Consider the following 14,947-nt stretch of genomic DNA (forward strand, 5'->3'; position numbering starts at 1 on the left):
CTTATACAGTATTTACTAACATTGTATGGTTGTTTGAGTGGGCAGTAAAAATATTCATTTTATGAAGTAACTATAAAACACTGTGTGTTTTGATTCTCGTTGATATATATATGTATATATAGTGTGTGTGCGTGTGTGCGAGGTAGAGGGGGGGGGGGGACACGTTGACAGGAACCCGGAAAGTTTGAAGGAAGGGAAGGAATGTTGGAATGTTATGAGGGGGGAGGAAGATGAGAAGGTTTGTCTCTGAAGGAATGAGCTTTTAAATGGAATGTCCTATTTTTTTTTTGTTCTTCTAGGAAAATAATTGAGAGTATCAAACTCCACACAGAATATACGTTGTGCATTAAAAACTACATTTTTACAAGCTTCTACTGTGATTTTTACAGATTAATAATTTGGGTCAAAATTTCCAACAGTTCCTGAGAGAGTATTCATAAAATTATTTCTTTGTTAAATCCAGGGTTTTAAAGCACTTGTAAACTGTCAAATTTGTTCTTATCATGGAAAAAATTACTGTAGAAATCTAACAAGTTCTATACAAATCAATTTAAAAAAGGCTATAACATTTGTTCTAAAATTTTTTTTATTCATCCCTATTACATACAAAACACTGGCTTCTATAGTTGAAACTCGCTAGAACACTTCTCACAGACTCAAGACATTCCAGCAGGTCATTTAAATGCCTGCTACTTACCAACTTCTTTTCCAATTTCTAAAAATCATTCCTCAGTTGGTATTACCACTGAATCACAGGAATGTTCACGAACAGTACAAAAATGCTCAAACCTTATCTTGCCACAGTAGCAGGTCACTGTTGTGCTCCATTTTACCCAACAAATACTAAGTTCAGCCCAAACCAGCTTTACTCACATTCAATGCAAACCACACCTCTCTCCTGCAAGTCTTAAATAAAAATAATTATCTCTTTAGATACAAGTGTACCTCACATTCTTACCATCACTCTTAAGATGAGGAGCTAAAACTGTCTGAAGTATGCAACATCACTGTGCCAGCAACCACAGGTGTCTGCCACAAAACAAGTAGGTATCTAATTCCTTGGAACTGTACGGGAAAAAAGGCACAAGAGAAATGAAAGAACATATCGGTCCCTGGCAGCACCGGCACAATCATATTAAGTATCAAATACTTTATAGAAAAAGTCTCTAAAATGACAACCAACAACCAGCAAGAGAGGCCAGACCAGTTCACATACTGTCGCTCAGCTCAGCAACAGACAACTAAGTGAAGCCCACCTCACATTTACTCAGCTGCATGCTAGGACACACTTCACACATCATCTACAATTGTTTGCACGTGACAAACCACTAGGTACAGCCAACAACACAGTCATAACCCGTATTAATGAATCAAAAAAGTTAAATTTTATTTCAAGGTGCATAACAGTAAATGTGCAATAGCTTACTTTGTCCAAAATTTCCTGGCAAATTTATCTTTATAAACTTTAAAGTTTAATATTAAAAATCCATTCGAAAATAAATGAAAAGAGCCTAAATGTATAAAAATATTTTAATAAAAAAATTCCCTGGTAATGGCCACATGCAAATACACACTGCCAATATCTAATGCATCCATTAAGAGTCAGCAAAGACCTAAACACAACAGACTATTCGCAACTTCCAACATTAACGATGCAACTCTAATTCTTAAGAAACACCCCATCTCCCAGCACATATATCATGTTACACTGTATGCACAACTTTCCTTTTTTTTTTTTATGAAATATTTTCTTCCTTATATTAAGCTGCAATTCCACCTGCTGGAGGACAGTTCATAACCGTCGCAGATGGCGAACCCCTGCAGCGTGTTATCCTGTGGTCGCTGATGCCGTAAAAGAGAGCATGGATAACTTACATGCACACACACAACGCACAACAATATTCACAAGTATATACACAAGAGGCAGTGGCTGAGAAGTGTGTCCTAACACCACTATTAGCATTCAACATTGTACCGCACATCCAATTAATAATAATCATTGAGATAAAAAAGTTGAAACTGAATGCAGAACACAAAATTTGTTAAGTTACACAATATTTACAACGAGTGTGACAAATGTCAAAGTTCGCTTGCTCACACCCATGGTTTGTGAACCACAAAAATTCTCAAGTGTCACTTTGGTTCATTCATCATCATCCTCATCACCTTCTTCATCATCTTCATCTTCCACTTCTTCTTCATCACTGTCTTTCTTCACAGTCAGCACACGAGTGGGGGAGACATTGGCCATCCCACCTTTTGACCTTTTTTTGTACGCCGACATTTCCTGTACAAATAAAACATTACTTAACTACAAGACACCAATTTTTTATATTTGTGATGCCTAAGGAAATAAAGTATTTTGCAAATATTACAATGTATGCAATTAAAAAAAAAACTATTTGCAGAACACTCACAGAATAAGTACATATAAACTAGAGTGGACCAGTCTAGAATTTTTTTGGACAAAGTCTAGTTCATTAATAATACATTCAAGTAGGATATCCACACTTGCTAATTTTTTAGTAGAGTTGAGTCCTAAACAACTGAGTCTAGTTAAGAATAATTGCAGAAATTCTAGTAAATAATTTTATGATCCAGGTGTATTTTAATGCCGTAAAGAAGGCTATTCCGAAATGGCGTTTTTTCCAGTGTAATAGAACGTAAATACAGAAATATAATTACTTTTTTTATACTGTTTATTATGTAAAGTGCTTTAAGAAAATGAGTGACTGTCAACATGAAATTATGTTCTGAAGTGTTTGCAAAATATTGGTGCATGATTTTATATGGAAATAGCCAGCAAGTTATTTTGGAAGATCCTATGATAACTCAAATAAGTTTACTATTTTAATGAGTGGTTAGGATAAGTTACAAATACTGTGATATCGTAACACTGTAAAATTATGTTACAAATTTAAATTTTTACATAGATAACTTAATCTAACCAACAATCCTCACACTTTTATAGCATTAACATAGTTAACCATTACAAGAGCTAACTACTTTTAAGTATAAAAAAAACCTTGGTAAAATTCCCAGGGATAAAAAACAATGCATTAAAAATTTTTCTGGAAGAGGTTTTCCTTCAGAATTACCATAAAATTCTTAGTTTCAATTCTTAGTGTATGGAATAAAATTGTCAAAGAATAAAAAAGAAAAATGAACATATTATACAGAATTTTTGAGGTAACAAATTTTTTATACCAATTTATTGTACACCTTTTGGTTGTAGCACAGTCTTTTTGCCATACTGTAACACTGCTTTTGGTCGATTTTATTTACCATTTTCTGTGGTCCCTACGGTTTAGTTAAAAAAATTAGTCCAAAAATTAATATTATTTTTTTGTATTTACAAACATTAACAAGTGGTAAGGTAACTCACCTCTCAGCACAATTACTGACGAGGTCTAACACAAATATTTCACAAGAGAATGAATGGGCTAACATCTCATCTTCAAGATGATGAAGTATGAAGTGATGAGACTGTATCATTGGTGGAATAAATGAGCAAGGAGACAAGTAGTTAAACCAAAACCCACCTAATCTCAGTAAACAGAAGGATATTCTCCGATAACTATTTCCCCCACCCACTCATTTACTGTCAATGCTCCATTCTAATCTCACCACCCTTCATTCATTTAAGTACCACAATGTCCATTTTAGTACTATAGATTAACACCAAAAATTCACAAGAGTCTTTAACCTTCCACAGATGTGATGCACTTATATTTAATTACGTTAATGAAAAATGCGGTAAATCATGCAGCTGTTTTATGGTCACTATTTCATTGAACATTAATTTCATTTGGTACATCTGAAATATGTCAGATAGTTTATAAAATTGAAATCCAAATTATAAAAGAACATATTTTTATTTTAAATCATAACTATTATATGGAAAATTAAAAAAAAATTGTTCCTTCGACTTGTGTGATGCAATTTTCCATGTCATATTCTGCTCCTAACTTTTGTATCACCCACTGTCGCTATCCTGAGTTTTTAATAACATACACAAAAACTTTCATCAATATCAGAAATTTTACATAGATGATTCAAATTTCTGCTATACGAGTTAGACAATTTTTCTGTAGCAATACTACATGCAATTATTGTATAGGTTAAGTAGTTCACGTTACACGTGTGATATATTCCAAAATTCTTTCAGCTTATAATGAAATACCGTATTTACTCGTGTATAGCGCGCCCTCGTGTATAGCGCGCACCACGATTTTTGCAACTAATTCCAAAGAAAAAAAAAATTGAAATTTTTTTTCCCCCATAAATAAATTTTACTAACATTTTGTGGTACCTGATTATTTAAATTGATGTGTGGTGATGCGTCAGGAAAATACATAAACTCTGCTGTCTAAACGGAAGATAATGAAGCGCTATATCGTCACAAATGGTCCGTGGAAGGAAGGAAGGGAGGGAGGCGTGCCGCGCTACGTTGCTAAGCTGGCGCGGAGAACTTGATGACTCACCGGTGAGGAATGGAGGAAGCGAAGAAGTTGTCGGGGGGGGGGGGGGAGGGAACTGGTGACAACATTCTCTCTTTCTCTCTCTCTCTTTTTACTAGCTTCTGAGCTGGCTTTCTGTAAAGGGGGGAGGTCTAAAAATAAACAAGAGACCATGATGTGCGAGCTTGCGCGCGCGTGTGCGTGTGTGTGTGTGTGTGTGTGTGTGAAACAGAGGTCTTGTTGCTTGTGCGTATGTGTGGGGGCTGGCCAGAAACGTCACCCGTCAGTTAACGACTTCCACTCCTCCCCGCCTCCCCCCCCAAAAATTTTTTTTCCCGTGTATAGCGCGCATCCTTATTTTTTTCCTTTACTTGAGGGGAAAAAAGGGCGCGCTATACACGAGTATATACGGTAACCATCTCAATACGGTTAGGAATACGATTAGGATTTTTAAGATTTCATAGAACCCGCTTTTATTATTATGTCAAACTATTTCATATACTTAGTCAAGTGTGAAGGTGTACATGCTGTCGCAAATCTCAAATGATTGGCACAAATTTATTTTTCACCTAAATTCCCTAATATAACCTTTGATAGCCCATCGTTCAGCCTGATGAAATCTTTCCTACTAGAGTCCCACAAAGTTTTTCCAGCGCTGCAACTGAGAACCTGGTGTAAGTTCGCCAAGCAATTATTAGTCACCATATTTCTTCCCGCCTCAGGCCACAAACGCGACCAGTAACAGTGTCAGACTTCGTGACAGTGATTTTCTCAGCGTCCTCCCAGGGTAGCCCTCTTTCCAGAGCTCAGCTTAGGTTAGCAGCTCCAGTCATGCCCCGTTCTAATGTTCCAGAGCTGTCTGACACGTATAGGCGCTCGCCCTAACACTTTTCTCATGAGCCAGCAGATCCCCCCCCCCCCCCCCCCCGGCCAGGGCACCAACCGGGTCTTTAATCTCTGCTCCCGGCAAGCCTAAACCAAGGTCTGCTCACTGGCTGACAAAAGGCCTGCCTTTGCCATCTCGTCACGAAGAGGCCAACAATTTACCTTAGTTCGGCACTGGAGCATGACATCTACCAGCCGCCATCACACCCCTCTCCAGTTCTCTTTTAGTCCGACAGAGCGCTTACTAGCTGGGCCCGTAGTGCCAGGCTTTCGCTAGTCCCTCTTACGGGACTTTCTAACCCCGAGTCTGTTTTGCCTAAACTACGACAGAGTGCGCTGCATTCAGCACGAGTGACCTCAAATGCCCCTTAAATTAGGCTACCAGCCACCTTGTTTATTTTGTTTTGATTGGTGCAATCTCCAGCCAATCAGAGGCCAGTTCCCATACTTCCTAGGCCTCCAGGCCCCTAGCCTAAGTTTTAACTACATGCAGCCCTATGGAGTGATTCGTCCTGTCGTCACCGTGGTCGCATCTCTCCAGTGTTTCTCGCCCACAACTATACGGAAGCAATCTCACCATGACTTAACTTACAGGATGTGATCCCATGTAGTCCAAGAGTGATCCCAAGGTTTTTATTATTATTTTCTAGTTTGCAGTCGCTTTAGTTCAGATTACTAGGTAGTCTTGTAGCATGACTCGTGCGTGGCTACCGTGAGCACTCGTGCAGCTTCAAAGGGAATGATTTTCTTCATTCCACCCCCAGAATGGTAAATGGAAAATTCTACTCCTTTTCGCCTATAATTGACTTTCTACTTTAACCATAGAAATGCAAAATATACTAGTTGTTCGTCTTGCCAGAACGATGGTACGGGAGGTTTCCGCCACTAGCGCTAAATGTACCCGCCATTTTGAACAAAGTGTGGCATGTATACACGACCTGTGTTATCCATGATGCATATTATTTTAAGGTTATATGCACGTATTTTAAAGCAGTGAATGCAAAAAAAAAATTTAGTGGATGTCTTGTAGGAGATGTTTATATTTGCGTGTTTTTCAAAAGCTGCAGTTCGTTGTAAAGGGAATTTCACTATTTCGGAACAAATAAAATTTGGTATTTAGATTTTAAAACAGCATTGATCTTATGGCGGTTCAGCGGGACCAAAATTTTATTTCGTTGCATGTTTTTTTTCATTAAATAGAATATTCGTTAATGGAGGTTTTACTGTATAAATATTGGTAATTAATAAAACAGTAATAAAACTTACTTAAAATTAATTAGGGATGTTCGAAATTTTTTTTTATGGTCGAAGTGGAATTCTAAATCTTCAAACTTCCGAAGTTCGAAGTCCAAGTCCTAACTTTTCTACAGAATAATTGAAGTTTTTTCACAGCATTTATATTTGTTTATTTATTTTAAAGACAAAAAAAAAAGTTTTTAAACAAACATCTCTAATGTATGAACTATTTTATATTCGCCGGCATACTTGGAGACTGTTTGCTTGTACTGGGGATAGGATTGTCTTTATCATGATCATGCTTGCGTGCAACCGATATCACGTCCATTATGTTTAGTTTTACACATTAACAAAATAAGTATGCTCCGGAACGTATGTTAACCTAGCGGATAAAAACCTGGCACAAACAGAAATTTTGTTGACATAGTTTACTTACCAATTTCAACATTTTTCAACATTAGCGGCAGAAATCCGTACATTGATACACCCACCGAAAACCATACATTAAAGGATTAGGAATAATCTTTGTTGTGCAAGGAAACAATATAAAAAAACGTATCCACCACTATTTATTTACATTCCGTTTAGCCTTATTTTTGGTTAAGATCATAAGGATAACTTGAATAGTTTCGGTCCACAAATAATTAAATATTTTAACTTCATCAATGCAATCATTTGTAACTACCCGAAAACTCTTTATTGCTGAAACTGAAAGTAACGTTTACGTAATTTAACATTGAATTGGGATAATTATTTGGACGTGCAGAATCACATGATGATGCAACCAGGATGGCCAACAGATGCTATTAGAAATCTTAAGACTTAATATTGTTAAAATATATAAATATAATTCCCAAATATCCTTTTTTTATAGGTACATTAAGTAATAACTGCATTATATTTATGTGTTTAGGATGAAACAAATATTTATGTTATTACTTATTACTAGAGACCCCGAAAAATGGTGAAGCGCGAAATTCACGAAAATTTGATACTTTAAACGAATTTTGCGACTTTCCTTTGATTTCGACAGTCGCGAAATTCACGAATTTTCGCACGAAATTCATGCTTTTACGCACAAAATAATGCCCTTATGTCGCAAGTTCAATTTATTTACGCCATCATAAACATAGGCGTGAAATAAACATAGACTGAAAGACTAATGCCCTGATATTATCTTCGTTTTGATACGTTACTGAAATCCACGTATTTTTATTACTCTGTTTACAAGCAGTAAATATTGCCAACGCAAATGTAAACAAAATGTAACAAATGTCAACAATCGATATGCGCACTACCAACATAACAAAATTGACTGTCCACAGTTTTCGTGTTGAATAATGGTCGTTTCTGCCGCAAGGCGCACTGGTGTCGATTTTCCTAACCTAATTTAATCGCATGGAGCTAAGATGGCAGTCATTTTTGCGTGCACATATCTATGAGTGTTTACAAATACCGTCCACATTTTGTAAGTTTTGTGATACAATTGAATTTATGACTAAGATGCCGAAAACTTCGACGCGAAAGATGGATGAAATCGGATGGATTTTATATTTTTGATCAGCGGGACAAAATATGATGTGCAAGTTCTGCAACGTGCGGGTTGATAGGACACACAAAAACACGTGCAAAAAGCATGTGGCAAATGACACACACAAAACAAAACAGAAAAGACAATTATTTTGTCAAGCAAATTCTACAGTGTCTAAACAAATCTCGATAGGCGACAGCGTGAATAAAGCAAACAAGCTTTAAAGTGCAGAAAACAAAAATTTGTTTCTGATTTTGTTAATATGATGCTGTAAGTTAACATTCCTTTGGAAAAAGCTGATCATCCAGCTATGAGGGAATGGTTTAACACCCATGTTGAAGAAGGTTAGCCTTATTTATTTAGAAATGTTTTCCCCCTCTAATAAAAGTTCATAAGCATATGTAGGCCTACAATATTATCGATTAACTTACCTTTAGGCCCAACTTACCTTTACTTCAAATAAATATGCAAGTACCTCAGATTAACAAACACATAAATACGATGGATTGCATTGTGAAATGGTGAGCACACCACAAGATATTTTTGACTGATTGATTGATGGTTTGACTCTGTAATCCAGCAGTAATCTCGAACAGGTTAGGTTAGGTTTGGCTTAGAATTGTTTTGAGTAAATTAGCCCCTTAATATTTTCAGCGATAACCTTATAAACGCTACCTATTTATAAGTATATTGTAAGTTATGTATACATTTTAGGTGGAGGTGATTTTCCATCAGCCAACACTCTTGGAGAAACTTATGTCCCAAAAATTGGCCAGGCAAATAAGGAAGCAGTAAGGCACGCTGTAGAAGACTAACAGATTGTATTCTTGTGTGATGAAACGAGAGACAAAGTGGGCCGATGTAAGGCAGAGTCTGCTACTTTGTAGTGCCTATCCGCTATGAGGTTATTTTACACCGCCAATGGCATAATTTTTTCACCATTTTTAGGGTCTCTACCGATTGCTTATTTTTACACAGATTTTTTGCAACACTTGCTTTTTTTTTACACAGATTTTTTGCACCGCTTTTGTCATTTTTTTACACCGAATTGAGCCAGTTTTATTTACCATTTTCTGGGGTCCCTACTTATTACCATTTCATCCAAGCACGATGCAAATGTGCTTTTTTAAAAATCATGTCACGTTGGCCAACCTGCATGAAATTGTTAAAATAAGATGTTGCTCCAGACCGTCGCCGTAGATATTATTTAAATTATTTTTGCTTATTTAAGAAGTAACGAATATACGGTTCTAAACTCTGTTGTACTGTAATAAAGTGATATTATATTTACCCCAATCATCGTTACAATATTGTTGAATAAAGCCTCAAGATAATTGACAAGTAAGGTTCTACGAAGCATCGAGAATGTCGAAACTCGAATCGAATCTCGTATGGTTCAACGAATCGAATCTTAGTTTAAAAAGATTCGTGCCATATTTCACTTACATAAACCATAAACACAAACATAATTTCCGTGCGTGTACACTGACAACGGCACTTGTGTGGCATTAAATGCAATGCAACGAATTAATGTGACGAATCAACCAACATTATTTTGCTCTTTCAGTAATAGCTATTCATCTCCATCATAGCGTATTTATTTCCGACGACGCCAGTGTGTACCTATATTACGCTATCCCACATGTCAACAGCAGCTCTGGAAACAAAAGCCAGAGCTAGTTTGCATCGCGCCCACCAGGATGCGCTAGTGATGATGACGAATCATGGCGGACACGCATTTAGGAAAAACAGATGGGAATTACGTTAACATGTTAAATAATCTTTCTAATAATAGAAAACATTATGTTTATTAGTTTTTAAAATCTTAAAAGAACTAAAATATAACTCCCATTATTATGACATCATCATTTGATAAGTCTGAAATGTTTTTAGCGCCTACTTAGGAATGTTACGACCAAGACCAAAGCCTCTTATGTAAACAATGCGGTACGAGATTTTTTTAAATTATCAAATTGTAAAACGAATTATTTTGATTAACAAAACTATCTTATGAAGAAAAAAAAATTACTTATTTGAATAACGCTGTTTTCTTGAAACGAATTAAGTAGGGCGCTGCAGTGTTTGTCTAGATAGTTAAGACAAAACAATTTTGATTAGAGTGTTTTTCGACTTTGACATTAACCGTGTTTTTTGGTTATCCGTGGACCCATTACCCTGGATAATCGGGAGTCTACTGTATTTGGAGATGCAAGACTGACTATGTAATGCGCATACGTGAACAGCTGAGCTTCATCAGCATCATGTGATTAAAGTAGCGTGCAATATTCTTGTACACGAATGCCATAGCTGTGGTACACATACCCCAATACTCCGGGTATACTACAGGTATCGTATGTAACAGCATCCAACAGACACGACTCCCGTTGACAAAAGGCAACATAGTTATGGTACATTATGCTAAATTCGTCCGAGCGTACCACAGAATGCGGACTCGTAAAATATCTTTTTGCGCAGTGTTTTGTAGTGACTTGAAACATTTACTGCCACATAAAACCGATACTATTGAATGTTAATATACTCTAATGTGTTAGTAATTCATGTTATTCACTTTTACTCAATTTCAGGACAACCAGAATCTACTTAATTATTTTTTACGTTGGCTCTGCCACGCTTGTCTACCCTAGCAGTTGTACCGTCTACCGTGGCCATTGTTTTACTGTAATGGACATGGATACAGGACTGATTGCAATGGAAGACCAAAGTACCTCTGAGCCTGAATCGATACAGAGCGGCAGCATCCAGCCAGAGATTGAGTGAAAAACAAAACGAAAATTGAACAAGGCTTTGTGGAAACACTATGAAGTTGGGGATGAAAAAACATCAATGTGCAAACATTGCAAAAAGAACATCAAAACTCCAACAAGTAATTATCTACTTTACCGAATATCATGGTTATTTAATTTTTTTGTTAACTAGAAGTGTGCAGCAACATAATATTTTGACCTTTTCTGTGCACCATGAATAAAAATTAAAACAAAATATTAATGTTTTAATGAGTAATTGCTGGTATCATTGTTAGTTAATTTCGCTTAACTAAAATATCAATATTTATACTGGATGTTAAAATCTGTAAATTGTTTACATTTAAACTTAAACGTTAATGTGGTTTCAAAGTATAAAGGTATTTTGTTTTTATGTAAAATTTATGAAAATATGCAATACATTGAATTATTGAATGTCTGACCTGCTCCTATAGGTACAACGTGTCTTATTCTTCAAATTCAAAGATGCCATCTAACTGAATATACTGAATAGGTAGCTGAAAAAACTTCTGTCAAGTGTCAAACTTCAACAGGGAAAAAATTCTCATGATTCGAAAAAGATTCGAGGTTCGGGAATCTTCAAAGATTCGATTTGTGATTAGATTCGAGACAAAAATCCTAGATTCGCAGAAGCCAATTGACAAGTTATTCATGATTCCTTCGAAAAAAATTCTTGGTGTTAACTTCGAACCGAAGTCGGCAAGCTCCGATTCGACTTCGACTTTTTCGAACACCTCTATAATTAGGCCATCCCTTACCCAGTTTTTATCCTTAGCCACATTAGTTCGTAACATTATTTTAATTAAAAGTCTAAGAGAGATTTGTGCAGAATTTTGGTGCCTACAATAAAATATTTTCCTTGATAAGAGCATTGCATATGAGTACCACAAGGTGGTACATGTCACGTGTCATGGATAGGGAAGGAACCGTCCCGAAGCGATGTACCCGAACATAATTAAGTGTGAGACCCTGCTAAATGGATACTGCAACGGCTCGTTCAGCAGGTGAAGGAGCCAGCGGACGACGCCAAAGACTGCCACGCTGCCGAACACCTCGCGAGCTACACTGTCAACAAGCTGCGAGCTGCCACCGCCCCACCGATGACATCAGGAGGTGGACTTATACTTGAGCCTCATCGCCTACACTTTGCTTAAGTTAAATAAATAGACTGGTCGTGAGTAGTTGAAGAAACAGTTAAGTAACTCTGAGACTGTGGCAAGTAAGGAGTAACGAACGGTAATTTTTATTCGTTTACTAAAGTTAAGCCCTCAAGCAACTATGTAGTTGTGGTCACCAAGGGCAAGCGGTGGTGGGTGAGGTTCGCAAGGAGCAGGAAAGCAAACCAGAAGACATTAATGGATTTAACATTAACATTTTTGGTTAAGAGTCACAGACAGCAAGTAGAAGTTGTGTGAGCACGATTATTATTTTCAAGACTTGATGTCACAGCGAGTCTTGTGAAACATGGGAGAGGTGCTGTTTGAAGAAAGGAGTGTGTCAACTTGTATCGCTGGTCACCAAGTTGCAGTATTTGCGAGTGGCAAACTTGTTCTGCTACTCGTTGGAAGCGCTGAGAGCAGACGAGTCCACCATTAGCGAGTTTGTGGCCGGGAGTGGAGTTCCTGCCTCTGACCACTTGCTGCAGAAGTAATCACCTGCGACGAATGAGGAGTCAAGCTATGTATGGGGTCCCGGGTGAAAATGTCCACAAACCGAAGGAGCAACTTGTTCGATCTATACTGCAATATTCTGAGGTGAGTAAAATTTGGCATTGGACAACTTCCTAAGGACTTACCTCGGCATATGGCAGATTTTGGGCCAGTTGTCAGTTGCAAGTAGGCTGAAAAAAGCACGGATTTTCTAATTTTTTTTTGCATTTTTTCCACGAATTTGCACACAAAAAGGTATTGTTATATTTCCTACTATGCTAGTGTTTTATACCTCTCATTCCTAACATACTAAGAACCATCGCCATATACCAGACAGAGAACTGAAACAGCATTATTGAAAAACTACACGCCCTGCATCTAAACAGTGTTACTTATGACTTTTAACAGCTGATGTTTTTCTTTATGACCTTCGAAATGTTGCCTGGATGAGCTTAGTTGAAAATTTACACACTCCACTTTTCAACTGCTTTATTTATGCCTGCTTTGACCACAGTTTGTTTTACTGTTTGTGAAATGCACGGGATAGCACTTTGGAATTTCCTTGAAAAGGAGCACTCCTTACTACTAGCTTAACAGCTGCAGCCATCAAACAATATTTTTATAACTGTCTGCTTGTGGTTTTAACATAGGCCATGTAAATAACGTTATCAATATTTCCAGTCTTAAATGTTAATTACTCCACTTAAAAATTAAGGTTAGTGCAAGGCAACAAGCTGATGAGTTTAACAGTAACTGTTTATGCATCCAATGCAGTTACACTAATGTGTAAATACTACAACTGCCGAGTTACGTTTGAAAGAAATGAAATGAAAATTCCATTGCAAAGTACGTAAAAAGTGATAAACATGTTTTATATGGAAAAAATACCTCCACAAAGCGCCCGGACTCTAATAGCGGGACCAAAAACATCATGCGACGTTTACGCAAGAGGTTTTTTAAAATTCAAATATTGACGCCCTAAAATATCGGTGCGACGATTATGCAATAAAACAGGGTAACCATTCAGGTCTCTAGTAATAAGACGTTTTGTATTTTTGTAAATAATTGTAAATTTGTAAATAATCAATATTGAATAATCACTTGTATATACTAGTTAAAAAGTATAAATAGTGATGTTAATATTCTTGTTTGGAAAGCTCTCAGGTTGAAGAGGAATTTCATGTTAACTAGTTAATAACCCTTGGTTTTCCCAGTGTCCTGGCACAACTGTTTTTTCTTAAGCTATAAAATAAACATTTTTGGAGTAAAAAAACCTACATAAATATTGTTTCACGTGAGGGCTTAAATGATTCTTCTGATAAGAAATGTTGACTGATTATGTTATGAAATAGTCAACCACACATTTATACAATTCTGTAGTTCTTTTTACAGCGTGTCACATGTTGAGTCGAGACAGTAGCACGGTGAACGCTAGTGCGGTGGTCAGACACCATCACCCATCAAGTCTCTTGCTTGCCTTGATATACAGACCCTTGGCAGTTATTGATTTCTATATGATATTTCTTTCTCTAAAAATTGTATTAGTTATGTTCTTAGACCTGGTGCCATAGGGGCAGTAAGCTTATACCAAAGCCTGGAATTTTAGGGGCAAACAAAGGTTATGTTTTATTGGATTTGGAAATGTACAATATATTGTATGCTATCGTGCTTATGCAATCACTCTCACCCTTTAGTCTAAATTCTCTTGGTATCCTTGCCTTTCAAGGGATAGGTAACAATAGATTGGGATGATCTATAAAAAACATAATAATAATAATAATGTTATTTAGACAATGGGAAGGCTAAGAGCCCAGGGTTATAATATTATCAGAGTTGGTTAGAGGCTTGATTCCAGCCACTCCCAAATAAACATTTTCCCCCCTGTTACAGTAAAAGTTGTACAAATGAGAATTTCGCAAATGTTTGCGTAATATTTATAAATATTCAACCAGATGGTTTTTTTATGCAAATATTATTCAGTAAACACAATATTGAGTTACATCATTTTAAAATATTAAACTGAACACAATTTTTTTAATGATTGATAAGGATACCAAAGAATTTTTAACTGCAAAATTGCATTACTTAAACACAGCTTTTAGCCAGTTTTACTAACGGGTTTTCGAGGTCCCTATTAAGGAGAAACATCTGTAAGTTGACATCAATAGAAAATACTAGGAACCCTTACAAATAGCAAAGCACAGGATAGGTGAAGTGCTACAAAATTTTATGGGTTTTACAATCATAAGTAATTTTTTTGTGGAATCACAAAGTTTGGAGCAAAAATACAGTGAAAGTCCGTTGTAGCGAATACGGTCTACAACGTAAAGTCCGCTATAACGATAATTGCCATCGGCACCGTCAGTTTTGCATATACTGCGTAGGATAAAAATTTCGGAAATA

General features: G+C 36.6%; 1 protein-coding gene across 1 annotated transcript in view; it reads right to left on the bottom strand.

The window, feature by feature from the left end:
• Nucleotides 1-568: 568 nt before the first annotated feature.
• The window catches only part of LOC134531220 (high mobility group protein DSP1), a 35,315-nt gene continuing 20,936 nt past the window's right edge, over nucleotides 569-14,947 (bottom strand). Inside the window, exon 5 of the mRNA XM_063366886.1 lies at nucleotides 569-2,287. Coding sequence (XP_063222956.1) covers nucleotides 2,144-2,287 — 144 coding nt within the window. The 3' untranslated portion in view covers nucleotides 569-2,143. The remainder of the gene's footprint in view (nucleotides 2,288-14,947) is intronic.

This window comes from Bacillus rossius, chromosome 3 (assembly GCF_032445375.1).
Source record: "Bacillus rossius redtenbacheri isolate Brsri chromosome 3, Brsri_v3, whole genome shotgun sequence".
Classification (NCBI taxonomy): domain Eukaryota; kingdom Metazoa; phylum Arthropoda; class Insecta; order Phasmatodea; family Bacillidae; genus Bacillus; species Bacillus rossius.